This window comes from Plodia interpunctella, chromosome 14, assembly GCF_027563975.2.
Source record: "Plodia interpunctella isolate USDA-ARS_2022_Savannah chromosome 14, ilPloInte3.2, whole genome shotgun sequence".
In the NCBI taxonomy this organism is placed as follows: Eukaryota; Metazoa; Arthropoda; class Insecta; order Lepidoptera; family Pyralidae; genus Plodia; species Plodia interpunctella.
In genome coordinates, this window is record NC_071307.1 from 7,028,502 (window position 1) to 7,043,866 (window position 15,365).

At 31.5% G+C, this 15,365-nt stretch overlaps 1 protein-coding gene and 1 long non-coding RNA gene across 2 annotated transcripts; one reads left to right on the plus strand and one right to left on the minus strand.

Annotated features, from left to right (window-relative positions):
- The first annotated feature begins 1,720 nt into the window (after positions 1-1,720).
- On the plus strand, positions 1,721-6,764 carry LOC128675314 (uncharacterized). Its single transcript, XM_053754633.1, has 3 exons — positions 1,721-1,828; positions 3,720-3,778; positions 5,823-6,764. The coding sequence occupies exons 1-3, from the start codon at positions 1,750-1,752 to the stop codon at positions 6,000-6,002; spliced, it is 318 nt and encodes a 105-aa protein (XP_053610608.1). The 5' UTR covers positions 1,721-1,749; the 3' UTR covers positions 6,003-6,764.
- A 3,800-nt stretch (positions 6,765-10,564) lies between these two features.
- On the minus strand, positions 10,565-13,836 carry LOC135309851 (uncharacterized). Its single transcript, XR_010370080.1, has 3 exons — positions 13,737-13,836; positions 10,946-11,085; positions 10,565-10,782 (listed from the first exon to the last, which is right to left on the minus strand). It is a non-coding gene; the product is annotated as an uncharacterized LOC135309851 (long non-coding RNA).
- Between the last annotated feature and the right edge of the window lie 1,529 nt (positions 13,837-15,365).

Here is a 15,365-nt window from a genome sequence, read left to right on the forward strand (position 1 = left end):
GCTAATATTTTGACTTAAAATATTTAAAAAATAATAGTAGTCCTTATTAAAATAAGGACTTCGAATTATAGTAAGAAAGTACGAAAGTATAAAAATATATTTATGTATATGTTATAAAATATAGTATCGTTGAGTTAGTATCCCATAACACAAGTCTAGAACTTACTTTGGGGCTAGCTCAATCTGTGTGATTTGTCCTAATATTTATTTATTGATTTATTTATTTATAATTTGTTGACGAACAGAAGCTAGTTTATATTTTCAACATTAAATAATATCGAACAATTTTATACAACAATTAAGGATTGCGTGACAACCTGTTGTGCAATAGGCTCTAACTTTAGGACTACATTCCTCCAGTATACCTTGACCCACGTCGTGTAAATACGTCGCTATTTTTACGTATCTCTTGGCAAAGTACAGGGAAATTAGGGGGCCAAGATAAGCTGGTGTAACGATATCAGCTATCAAATTTACAGCTAACCGTAAAATCTCACTGCAAGCAGATAACAAACGGGTCTGTATTAAAGAATGAGGACAAAGACATTACTTTTGAGTTTCTTACGTGAAAATCATAGTATGGATATTATATTAGCAAATTATTAATTTTTTTTTTCAACCATTTCACGATGTTCAGGATTCTATTTGCAAAACTTGATCGATCACATCTCATAGATAGAATATTGTCATGTCTTGTCAATAAAAGGACTTCATTAATTTTTAAAGACTAGTTTACGAAATTGCGACAAAATACCTGTATAAAAATATGAAAATAAGAAAGGTATAATTATTAAATTTTTGGGACAGTTACCTAACTAATAGTATGTAATTACCGAGAATTGTTACTCTGTGAGAAAAAATAATTACATTTATTCAAAGAATGAAACGAAAGTGGCTATATTAAAATTTCCAACCAGATACAAATAACATTAGTGCAATAAAAATATATGTACCAGCAAAAGAATGGAAAAGTAAAACTTTATCAGCCGAAGAAAATTTTATAAATTATCCTACTCGTGTAACGATGTAGCTATGTTTTTTTCATATGTGTTCATCTTGCTAATGAGTCCTACATATTACTTCTTCTTGACCTTTTTCCCACTAAATTAAGTAGATTAACTTTCTTCCATTTAGCTCTTTCACTTTTCATTTCTCTTAATTTTCACTTTCCTACTCATAGGAAATAATCTCATAATCATAATCTCATAACGTACTATTTTTACCTAATACCAATAGAGATTAATATTTTTCTATTTTTTTTAACGTAAGAAGTTTATCTTTGTGTTAGTGTTATAAATTCTATTATTACGAATTTTGTCAGCACGCAGTTCAACTGTAATTCAAATTTGAAACTCAAACAATGCTGGCGTGGCTTGAATTATAATTTGAATTGAATGAGTTGTAAAATTTCTGAAGCGGGAATCGAACCCACGGCGTATGCTTGTCCGTTCAACTTAATTAAGATTTGAGATTTCTCCGTATGCAAAAATTAAAATAAGTAAATGTTTTTCAATTAAATAGAAAGCGACTAAGAAACATACTTATAACGTTATTAGCCAACAGGTAACAACCCCAGGCTTCATGGCGAAACAACCCCGAAAACAACTAAGAACACGCAAAAACGAAAGAGAAAATATAAGCTGCATGCCATCTCTATTCTAACGTGCAAATTCCACGATTTATGGTTTCAGTAATAACTTTGTGTACAAAAATCCATTGTTTCAATTGTGGTACGTCTGTCTGGCTACCATGGCATCCTGCACAATTTCTTTTTGTATTATCACAATTTTGATTTTTACACAATGCGTCTCTTCAGTATATATACCAGGCAAGTTTTTGTTTCAAATAAAACCATTCTTGTAGCTTGAATTTTGTATATCTCTCATTCATTCTATATTTGTAATAGGTAATGAAGCTAAATATTATAAAATCAAATTTCCGTTCAACCGGAATTTTAAAATGTAATTATTTTTGCGTAATCGAACAAAAACGTCCTCAGTCAATCACATCCAAACTAAATAGGTATTTACACCACATAAATTAATCTATTTATCTATAATTCTATAAGAAGATTAGATTATCTGAAACACTTAATCCACGCCTAGTATCACGGAGTTATTTCCATATTCATAATTACGTCACGCATGCAATGTTTTGTTATTATTTTAAGATATATATCTCTATCTAGTATGAAAGATATCTAGATAGAAATATATATCTAATTCTTATGCAAATAAAATTGTTATCTCTCTATCTTAGTATTTAAACTTAAATAACGAGGAAGCCGAACAATAAATTTAGCCACAGCCCTTTGAAGAACATGTAAGTAATTGTAAAATAAATGGAGCCTTATAAAAATGGGTAATTGAAGACAAAAGGTATTAATTATCTCCAAACAAAGCTTTACTAATTATCTTATTTCCAACTTTTATTCAAAAAGATACAGCAATTAACTAGATATTTAATTGTTTAATTACATTCTGCTGGTTTTTTATCGTTATTTTCCAATATGATACAATTTTACTTCGCTTTTCGCTGTAATTTTATACATTGAAATGAACTAAAACATATGTTTTCTTCTAATTATTTATACTTTTTTTTATGTCATCTCTTTAAGAGGAATGTGTGAAAATGTCATATAAATACAAAGTGATTGATTTGGTTATAATTAATTTGAATATTCTTTGGTTCCAACATATTTTTTAAAATCTAATCAAAACACTTCTCAAGATATTACGATAACGTATAAGAAAATCAATTAAAAATGGGAAATTGAAGACTCAATAAGCAATTAGGCAAAAAAATGTATACAAAAATCCGATCGCTTACTTCTTGTTTATTTTTAGTCGAAAAGAGGATCAAATTATAATCTCATTTCGATTTAATTCTTTGTAACAAATGCAAATATGAGTTCGATTTATTCCAAGAGGCATCGAGAAAAAGATTAAAAGAAATGTTTTACAATCTTACTCAGATTGTCGTTATTATTTATTGAATTGACTACATAAACCACATGTGAGCACATTGTCGACATGACCAAATACGGTCGGACATCATCGATTTTATAGTCCAAATTGTAATACGAGAATTGCACGATATACCTATATTTGTTAAAGTAGATAACTATACTTATACGACTATTTTATTGGTATAAAATCCAAGACTTTTGTGGCATGTTAAATATTGGTATATTTAACATGCGAAAGTCTTTCTGTCATGTTTTCACGACTAAACCGCATAGGTGCTTCGATAAAATTTTGAATTGATGACCCGGCGTCAAACGTTAGGACGATCGCAAAACGCTCGGAGCTGTGGTTCCAATTGTTAGTAGGTAGCTATTATTTTAAAGTACAATTTAACTTTAATTACCAGAGGTTTACCTTGGTACAGAGGTCCTCTACATGGGTACCTCTGCCTCATCCATTTCTGCCGTCAAACAGCAGGGCTTGCATTGTACTGTAAAGAATAGAAAACATTCAAGAATAGTTGTGGCAAAAGATACTAAGCCACAAAGTAAGCAACGCGCGTGGCACCCTGGTGTTATAGGCGTTGATAGGTAGTGGTGACCACTCACCATCAAGTCGGCCGCATGCCCGTTTGCCTGCTTGGTAGTATAAAAAGAATAATTATTTTTGTATTTATGGATTTAATACTTATTCAAATTTTGTTTAAATATTTCTGTTTAATCTTGATATTGCTAAATATATTTTCTTTTCCAGAAGTGAGAGGGGGAATCCAAGACTTTTGTGGCGATTATGGACAAGCCAAATTTAATAAGGTGATATCAAATACATAAGGCGTTGTCCTCTCTGAGACAAAATGAGCGATGCGACGCGATGGGAATATGTTAAATACGACGCGATACGAAAATGTCAAATGCGTCGTATACGTCTGTATCCTGTTTAGTTTCTCAACAAACAGTCATTTCATAAAAACGTTAAAGCATACTTTTAGGTAAAATATGTTTTGCGCTATATACTCTATAACATTTGCCATTGCCAGAAAGAGACAAAAATATACTTTAGTTTAAAATATGTTTTAACTTGTTTTATGAATAATAGGAATTGTCTACAATGCGACCAATGTCGTTTCGCGTCGCATCGCATCGCGTCGCGAACTTCATCTCAATGAGGATGCGGATAAGATCATAATATTTACGTTTGTGAGGAGAAACATATAGCGGAATAAAAATGGAAGATTTGGTCTTATCTTGGGAAATAAAATTGGTAATATGATTATTTTCTCAAACGCCCCTTTGTTTCTGCTTCGCGATTTATTGCAGAATCCGCCTGAGAAGTGGGGACATTTAGCTGGTATTAGCCATCACATTTTACTTTTACGTTTCTCAGGTGAAAATTCCACTCCGATTTAACAAGTATTTTGTTCTTTATTATAGTGGCGTTTTGTCTCTTTTCTGCCTATAGACCTTGGCCTAACTACTTATATAACTTTTTATGAATAAGAATCCAACAACGACAGACAGAAAAAAGGGACTCCTCGAGTTCTAGCTCTTGAGAGGCTATGTCTACTCTATCATAGTTGAAGACGTGTAAAATGTACTTGAAGTATAGTATAATAACCTATTGTTAATAATAAGGTTAATATACTATACGAGGGCTATTGAAAACAGTGCAAGGGGAGACTTATTTCATTTGAAAATAAGTTAACTCACTGAACGTAAAACGTAAAATCACTTTCGAATTAGCGTTTCGCTATTTATCACTATCGTGAGTTAATAACAGTGTGGTTCCGCCCTAGAAAGGATCACTAAATCCACCTATCCATGTCGTACAACAACATATAGCTCAGGCAGCTGATAGGTAATAATAGCATTATCAAGACGGTTAATATTAGGAAGGTGGGTGGTTGTAAAATCACAGCCCAATTTTCAGTGATGAGAGAGTGATAATTAAGTCAGTATGGTAATTAGATGAGGGCGATTTTAAATGGTTTTTAGGGCTTTTAAAATCTGCTTAGTACGAGTAGCTTTTTTGTTATACTTTATTCTTTTGTAGGCAGAGAGAGTAGAACTACATATACGTATTGCATTTTCTGATATTTTTGACACGGTATTATAACTTTTATATTATTTTAAAATATATGTATAACAGCACAATAATATAAAACATAAGTCGTGAATTCTTAAATCATTGTGAATGTAATTAGCCAATGATTTAATATTGCTAATTCTTATTCCCAAGATACACAGAAGACTTTTCTTGTTTCACGACCGTTCTTAGAAGTGAAAATTTTAATTTTGTCAAACATAAATCTTTTTAAATTATAAATCTTCCTGTAGTTGTGAGTCTAGGGAATCGTTCCTTTGCCTCGTTAGAGTTCTATATATCTACAATCAGTAAAATCTTTGCTTCTAAAAAATTGTTCCATGTTTTATGGATTATACTTAGGACGACGCACAATAGATGGCCCCATCTATTGTGCGTGGACTGATAATTTTCTATAAACATATGATATTTTTCTATTAATGTATAATATATAATACAATACTCATAATAATATTCATAATAATAATAATATTCCAACGAAGTGCAGAAAAAAATCAAAGACATAAAGCAGAAAGGCAAAAAGGTGGACTTATCGCTAAAGCTCGCTCTTCCAGTCAACCTCAGGGTGGGAATCAAAAATTGATACATATAAAGTCTACACAAATTAGGTATTTATTATATTAAAGTTTTAGATGTTATGGTATTAAATTGTATTTTTCAGATTTATTTAATTAAATAAAAGACGCAACTTTAAGCAGTTTAGATACGAGCTGGTAAAACTAGATTTTTCACGAATTTAATTTTTTATCTCCATAGATATTCTGCATCCTCTGCAAAGGATTCGACCCATCATGTTTCAAGCCAACAAAATCAACAACAACAACAACAACAACTACAACTACAACGACATCAACAACTCAAACTCCCAGCACAACAACTGCACCTACAACGACAACGACAACAACACCCACATCAACTACTGCATCCGATCAGTAATCTAAAAAATATATTCATGTCTCGTCATAGAAGGTTGAGCTCAGTGGCGTAGCTATACTCGTGGCAAAATTCTGAACTAAAAGAAAAACTCATCAGAACAAGACGTGTCCTTCAACTTGGAGTACGCTCTCTGATTGGGCAGCTATTTAAACTGGGGATTTCCTCCGTACTAGATACACATGTCTTTATTCCTTATAGGGTCCTTCTTACTCTTTATATTCCTTATGGCTGTCGTGGTCATTATGTAAAATTAAACATACACAACGACACTCTTGGCAATATTAGTGGTTCGCCAATGCGTTCTTCATCAATTATTAACTATAAAGTGATTTCATCGCAATATTTTGCCTTTACTGGAAAAACAAGTATACTCATGTGCCACCAGTAAAATTCGAGCCTGTGACCTTTTAATCACAGCGGACGGATCCTCACCGCTTCTATAGGTCTATCCCTACAGGTTACACATAGACAAAATTCTATATGATCTATCCTTACAGGTTACACAGAAACTAAGTCTATATGGTCCATCCTTATAGATGACACAGAGACAAAAGTCGCAAAAGCTCGGATTGCCATCAGTATTTGTAGTTACGCCAATGTATTAATTGAAATTTTTTCGTTTCCTTTTGAGAGTTCCAGACGCGATTACGTGTTTTTTTTAATATTCTTGTATTATCTAAATGGCATGTCATTGTGTCAGTTTTTTTTTTATTTTTGTAAAATCTTGGTACCTAACTAATAAATAAAATTTTATTTCTTTTTTGTGCGGTTTCTTCTTTGCATGATGATATAATATTTAGTAATGATACTCCTACTGTAATCCATTGAAATACAGTGTATTAACAACAGCATTATTAACTGTCAACTGGCAAACCTGTCCTACTAATATTATAAAGTTTGTGAGGATAAGTGTATGCATGAGTATGTTTGTTACTCTTTCACGCAAAATATACTGGACCGATTGTTATGAAATTTGGTACATGGCTAGAATATACCTGGAATAACACACACTTTTCATCTAGAAATTCCCACGGGAGCTAAGCCCCAGGGCGCGGCTAGTTATATAAATTGCACTAATCTTGAAGGCCAAGGTATTCTTTGGAGGTCACTGATTGAAGAGTAAAAGGAAGGATTAAAGGAACCCCGAATTTAAACTTGTATTTGAATAAAAGCTATAAGGTGCCTATTATATATCGTATGGGATTATTCATACGACATGTATATATTGTAATGGCGCATGAAATACTCATAAAACTCTGTTTTACTGCTCTAAACCGTAATTCAAAATACATGAACTACTTTTGAAATTGCAAAGGAATTTACACATTTCATTTAAATTGTTAGATAAATGTGATTTTTGCGAATTTATGTACGTTTTTGCTTTTTGTGTGTTAAGTAATTTTTTCACATCTAATGGTCGTTTCAGGTTATAACACAAGTAATGTACAGAATAGATTATGAATACCTAGTTATAACTTATGATTGCTCTGTAAATGGTGCAATAAAGAGCTCATCTATCTGTCTCTACTGTGTAAAATAAGCTGTGGAACTCGCTTTCTAAGGATATTAAGAGTGATCCTTCCTTAAACTCGTTTAAAGAAAGACTTCTTAAGTCCTCTCTTGTCACGTCTAACATTTAGGCTATTATATTATGTATTTATAATTGTATGTAAGTATTAATATGTATTTATAATTGTATGTTATTTTATAATATGTATTTATATCTATTTTATGTATTTTTTGTTATTGTTATATATATTTATGTATTTATTTATTTAGATTTTAATTTTCCTAAGTATATTTATTTATTTTCTTACAATTTATAGTCTTCTCTGTTCATGTTGTACGTTATTACCTACTTCTGACTAGCCTGCTACTGTATACATGTCCTCTCAACCTATCGCCGGTTGACTGTAAGAGATCCCTACATGGGATGAGTCCGCCGTTGTACAATGTATCTTTCTTGTATTAATTTTCATTAACGTGCTTATTTTCATGCAATAAAGTTATTACAAACAAACAACAAACAAACAAAATAAAAACAACACATCTCAATGAAGTTAATTAGTTGTATACCACACTTTAGTCTCCAGAGAACTCGTTTGTACAGTCGGCTACAAGTCAAGTTGACTTGCAAGGACCACAGAGCAGGGGTATTAAAAGCGAATTTTCCACAAATTGTGTTGGTAACTGTACTTTATTAAACATGATTCAAATTGCACTGCACACATTTACAAGAAGTGGTTTCATCGAGTTTTGTAATTAAACAGCGTTATGTTTAATTTACATTTCTCACGTCCTTAGTTTCATTCACGGCTGCTAATAATCGAAGCCCCGTATCCCCATAAAAAATACGTCTTTAGATTCTGAAAAGTCCGATGATTTTCAGACCTCCCATACTAGGACCATTTCACTACGAACAGACTATTTTAATCTATGTTACTCCGGAACTTTAAGTCTATCTCTGTGGCGAATTTCGTGAAAATCGGTCCAGTAGTTTTTGAGTTTATTAATTACAACCACGTTTTTTTTTCTCTTTATAATATTAGTATTACGGATGGAACTTATTAGTTAATATTTTTTCAAGTAGTCGTTGACTTTTGAAAATCTAATGATACTGAGAAAAATGATATTGATCTAAGTAAAATAGCCTCATTTATTATTAATATAGTCCTTGTTATGCCTAAAGAACATTTTCGATATATAGGTATTATATTAATACAGCGCCTACTACGTTGGATGCCAGCGTGTATAATGAGCATATTAGATATAACTATATGAAGAGATTTTAGATCCCGAGATATCGATAATAACACGAGTAAGTTATGAGCGAAAAACTATCTTACAATACTATGTAGTGACAACCTTACTCATTAAAACAAGGTCTCTTTCCGCTGTCTGTCTGTCCTTATGTATGTCTATCTTTATATAATGTATATAGGATAATTATCTTAGACAGAGCCCATTATAATCCATTCTGGAATATGCAACCAATCATAAACGTATAAAACCACTGATATAAAACAATCAGAAACTTTGGGGATCAATCCATTAATAACTTTCAACATCCATTATATTAAGTTTAATGAAAAAGAGAAAAGCAATTATTACCTGTAGGTAAAAAAACAGTGCTTTATATGTGTTTGTGACAGGCTGTTTGCCATATTATTACAAATATCCATATATTTAAAGTGAATTTGTCACATCTACGCCATAGTTTATGAATATGGTAAATCGACAATAATTTGACAATGTGAACGTGAACGTGATTTTAACATTTTAAATAAATCAAACCTAAGTTACAATTACAAGTTCGTAGCTTTTTACGTCGCAAAATGAATATTCAATGATTTTCAATATCAACTTTATTTCAAAAACATCGGCACTATTTCTACCTTTATATATTTAGGGTGGGTTGCAAGTCGATTTTGACGTTAACTTTAACATGCGCAGAAAAACGCAAAGTACACCGTTTTATCTAAACGTCAGCAGCGCGCGAGTCAACGTCAAGCTGAATGGTGCAACTCACCCTTAACCTCATCGCCTTTCAGATAAACTTTGATGAATGGTCAAAAAGATCAAAATGAATTATCTACGTTTACAAAAATACATAAATTAATATTTTACAAAGAACGATAAAAATGTTGAGACTACCTACGCCAATCTTGTCTAGGCTTAGATTCTTTTAATGTCTGGGTCATCGCATTTAATAATGAATAAAAGAATAAAGACCAACCTAAACTAAATACTTGGATTTTGAACAATTTATTAAGAACTCTTTAGATATAAATTTAGTTTATTTATATAAGTATTTTTCTTAAATTAAAATATTCCAGATCATGTCATTCTCTTTTTAATGTGTGTAAAGGATAATCTAGGTACATATTTTGTTATTTTATTTTAATTAAATTTTAGTCCATCAGCATTAGCAGGATTATTCGTTCTAAGATAAATTTATTTAATAACTTCACTGACGACCTCGGTGGCGCAGTGGTAAAGTGCTTGCCTCTGAACCGAGAGGTCCCGGGTTCGATCCCCGGTCGGGTCATGATGGAAAAAGATCTTTTTCTGATTGTCTCGGGTCTTGGATGTTTATCTATATATGTATATGTTATAAAATATAGTATCGTTGAGTTAGTATCCCATAACACAAGTCTAGAACTTACTTTGGGGCTAGCTCAATCTGTGTAATTTGTCCTAATATATTTATTTATTTATTAATGACTGTAGTGGTCACAACTCACATTCCGCCCATCATCCTGAGATCGATTTCCAGCGCAAGCAAATATTTGTACCTATTTTCAAAAATATTTTTCGACAGTTCTAGGTGTAAAATGTGCATGCTTCTATGTTTATATCTACTTGGTTGTATATCTATCGTTGAATGTTGTCAAATTATTTTAATAATATTACGGCCTTCAGCAGCTGTCTAAACTTATTTGTCGTAAACAGATACGATCGAAGACTTTATCATCCTCGTGCAATATGCAGAAAAGGAATTTGACTGATATGATGATGAACTGAAATTACTGCTTACTAGGCTGTATAATAAATACTCAATATGACACTGGAAACTGTTTATTGCCAATTTCGATATTTGCTTTTTACATCATCGGAGAGAAGAAAAATTAATAAAAAATGTGCACAATGAAATATTTTACAGAAATTAAACAGTAATGTTTTTGTACAAGTTTCGTTTCTAAGAAAATATTTAGTGTTTGCGACTTCTTCGACTATGAGTGCTCTGCGTCCGATTATGAAACGATCCAGTGGAGGTTTTCTGAAAAAAAAAAAGAACAATTTCATGTTAAATTTTCAAACATTCAACATCAGAGAGATCGAAGCTTAGCGGTAGTTGTTCAATACAAGATCACATTGTTTAGTCAGTAAAGGATGCTTTTAGCATTAAGTGCGCCTTAGTTTTGATAAGTGTGTCATTCTACCTTATTGTCCAGTGGCTGTAACTTTGGAGCTTCTTGGAACATGGCCGGGGGTTCGAACCCGCTTACGGAACCAGGGTGAGGCCACTCTTCATCACCAGCTCCATCGTTCTTGCTCTTCTTACTCATTTTCTTGCTATTTGCTGGCAAAAAAAACATCTGTTGATATTTTACACAACAATTTTGTATGACCATACTTCCTTGTCATAGATCAAGTAAGGACTCTTGGTGTGCGGCTCCCGTCATCTGACATGGCTTTTACGACTACCTACCGACATCTAGTGTCGCAACACACTAGAGAGCTTAAACTATCAACTTGTGTACATGTTTCCTCACGATGATTTCCTTCACCGAAAGCAAGTGGTGGTCAATGAAAACGATACATGAGTCAGATTGGTATACAAATGTGTTTGTAGTTATTAAAGCAAATTAATATTTGATGAACATACAATTACCTACACAGAGGAAATAATTTCTAATATTTTCCATCAAGTTATTTCCGTTAAATTGTTGTTTGACAATAAATTATACTTAAAATTATTCCGTCCTTTAAATATGGAAATTTTCCAACAAACAACTAATTATGGAGTATATTTCTTGGCCGAGAAAAATAGATATAAAATAGAAATAAAATTAGATATTTTTGAAAATACTTTCACAACATATTAATAACTTTTGTTTAATCCTTTTCGATGAGATAACATAATTATTGATAAAAATTGTATCACTTATCTACGGATAAGTGATACAATTTTTGTATCACTTATCTAAATTGTATCACTTAACCGTAGATAAGTGATACAATTTTTATTAAATTGTATCACTTAACCGTAGATAAATGATACAATTTTTATATGTGATGTTATAAAGATAAAAGATTTATATTTTTGTAGCTTTTTTAATGAATACACACTAAAACTACTGGACCGATTTTGATAAAATTGAGCACAGAGACAGACTAAACCTTCAGGAGTAACATACTTTTTTATTACAGTTTTACTCGAGCGGACCCGGGGCGGACGTCTAATATTTATATAAGTAAACTAAATTATTTGCCTTGTTTGTTGAAACTATATCCAAGCAAACCAAGATAATTATAAACCAAGAACAGCTTAATGTATCTCTTTTAGGAAAGCCAATATAAATAATTTTTTTCTTTTTTTATTTTCTAGTGAGTTATTACAGTGAAACTAATAAATATACACGTGAATATCGTGTCTATTAATTGTCGATATCAAGAAAGAATAGAAAATGCTTTGTGATCTATAATTTATTCTTAAAGGAAATTGAAAATCAAACATTTCATAAAACGTTTATGAACAAGCTGTGAAAAACCGAATATAATTTTACGAGTGGAACATTAAAAATCCGGTCAGTGCGAATTGGACTCGCCACCACGGGTTCCATAAAATAGATTCGTTATGGACTACATACTTGTATACAGTTTTTGTTTTCTTTTTCTTTACTAGCTGTTGCTTGTCGCTCCGCCCGCGACAAAAAGTAGCCTAGGACACCCTCCAGCTTTCCAACTATCTCTACTCCTAAAAAATCACCACTCTAAGTAACCGTATACCCCGTGAAAAGAGATCCCTTCATTTTATATAAATTTCAACTAAATATCATAGCGGTCTTGATATAGACGGATAACGAAGTCAGTTATGTCAGTCAGTAAGTCATCAGGTGTCAGGTGTGTGTCATCAGGTCCAACTGCTCCGTACACTACTGTGTACGGAGCAGTCCTCCGTACTTAGTAGTGACTTTAAAAATAGTTGGACCACAGCACCTTTTGAGAGTTCGTGGCTCAATTAATTTAAAAATGACTTCACAACTTTAAAATCTTCAACTGCATCTTTATCGAAGCAATATGATCCTGAAGGGGTTCCATCTTTACCTTTGGTGGTGCGGAACCCTAAAAACGGAAGAAACTCCTAACAAAAATAAAGTAATAAGTTAGATAAAAAAGCAAGAATGGCAAAATTGAATTCGAAATAAACAAATGTGAATGCTAATAAAAATAATAGGGCAACATCTCTTGCGGGAAATATACTCAAGTGTTGGGAAAGTGTGTCGGAAATACTTTTGAATATTCAAGGAGTGTGTTGGGTGTATACGCTAGCAAACTGACAGTCTGCTGAATTGTTCAGAGTACGTTTTTTTTAACCAGATATGAAAATCCTACTGTGAAAAACGTGCTGAGTTTTAGTTTAGTTCCTCTGTTACTGATGTGCTGTGTTGTGCATTTTATATGCGTAATTTTTACGGAGAATTTTAACCTTTTTTGTTCTGCCTTATTTTTGCATTTACGTAAATATTAATTCGAATCGTCACTCTGATGAAACCCATGCCGACAGTTTCATTTTTGAAGTGAATTTACTATGTGACGCTTTTGCTTAGTATGTGCATATCTTATCTAACTATATATCTTACATAAGTACATATATTATATAAGTTTATATTTTATATAAGTATATATCTTATATAAGTATAGATATATACTTATATAAGATATTATATAAGTTTATATCTTATTTAAGTATATATCTTATGTATTAGTTGGTTTAAAACCATTGACCGCTTTAGAACTCTCCAATTAAAATGTTATGGCCCGATACGAGTTACAGTTGCAAATTAATCTTGCCATTTTTTGATGCAGAAGTATTAGCTAAGTAATTTATTTTTTATTTTAATTTAAATTTAGTAATCTAGATTATGTTTTAATGTATTAGATGACTATCTACCAACAACCTATAAAAAATTACAATAGGTAGTACAACACCAATATTTTTTTACATACCTGAATCCAAAAATACGGCAAACACAACCAACATAAAGAAAATTGCGGTCTTCATTGTAATGTTTTTATGTACTAAACAAAGTACTGGCATATACATACATATTATATACCTGCACATAAAGATAAAACACACATTTCAAGCTATTTTCTATGATTTTCAGTGCAATTAGAACGGTATTTTACTTCAGAAACGGCGTAAAAATGAAAAAAATATTTAAACCTCATTATTTTAATTATACTTAATCTAAAAGAGAATCTACTTCTCATGAAACGCGCTGATGCTCTCCACACCAGAAAGAAATAAATTAAGTAATTAATTTCTTGAAACTTGATTTTAGTTTTGCAGTTTTAATCGCTCGTTTAAAAACAGACAAAGTTCACTTCAGTTCAGCCATTAGTTAAAACTTTATTCTTAACGTTTGAAGAGGAAAATTTCCGTAAATTGGAATTAAACAGTACAAGAATTGAAATTTCACATAGTATGTTTTAAAAAGAATGCGAAAAGCAAGCCCGATTTTCACATTGTTTGATCTTTGTTTTGTTTGTTTTTTTTTTTTTCTATCAGCACTCTATCACAATCATAAGATGTTTTTTTTAATACTTTTTGACCATATCCTTTATGTAATTTGTATTAATTTTATAATTACTTATTTTTTTTTACTAATATTATATCAATATTAGTAAAAAAAATAAGTAAGATTAGGGGCCAAAACTGTTCAAAAACGTTTCTTTCGGCATTTCTACTCAGCAGTAGTCATTCTGAAATGTCAGTAAGTAGTTTGTAGCTTTTTGAAAAATTACTATATAAAATTAGACGTGAAAAAGTACATCTTAAGGTCCAATTTCTCAATCAATAATTTGAATTTAAAATTATTTGATTCTTCTATTTGTAAGTAAATGATTTCATGAAAAGCGATACTTAGCAACAACATTTATTATTTTTATAATAACAATATTCGTACAAAATGTATAGGCATCGGTGACAAAAGTAATGATATACAAACATCATACAACAGGCACATCATCATAGATTTGGCTGACAATGTATTCATGTCGTCTTGAACTGAAGTCCTCGACGTGATTTGTTTGGAGAACAAACGAAGTCTGGTTACGAAGGACGTTTCATGGTAGCCCCCCCAGTAACACGCGAAGAGAGAAAGACAGTAGAAAATATTTATTAGTCTTCAGAACAAGTTTCAGTTGGCTAACAAGTTACAATAACAATTACTTACAAACTAATTAAATCGCTCAATATACCTAGAGATTTTCAACTTTTGAGTGCTTAGTGAAGGGAGAACTTGAGCGAAATTCTTATCTAGTCGATGTAGATACGATTTTGTTTTGCGAATCTTAATTAGCATAATATCACCATTAAAACTTGTATTTGTTACTAAATATTATAATAAAACGTTTAGTTATTATTATTTATTTAAATTCACATTTATTTATTCAAATGTTATGTTTCAGTTTCAACCAATACGATAGAGACTTTAATTATTCCAAAATATAAATATCTACAATATAATAATAGTTAAGCATAGTTTAATACATATTGAATAAAGTAGCACAAATTTTAGTTATAAGTTTCATTAGAGTGTGCGTGCAAAAGTTGAAGGCTCAGTGTTAAGA

Coding starts and splice junctions, on each gene's coding strand:
- LOC128675314 (XM_053754633.1), top strand. CDS start 1,750: ATGGCATCCTGCACAATTTCTTTTTGTATTATCACAATTTTGATTTTT. Junction 1,829..3,719: donor CTCTTCAGTATATATACCAG/GCAAGTTTTTGT, acceptor TTTCTTTTCCAG/AAGTGAGAGGGGGAATCCAA. Junction 3,779..5,822: donor GACAAGCCAAATTTAATAAG/GTGATATCAAAT, acceptor TTATCTCCATAG/ATATTCTGCATCCTCTGCAA.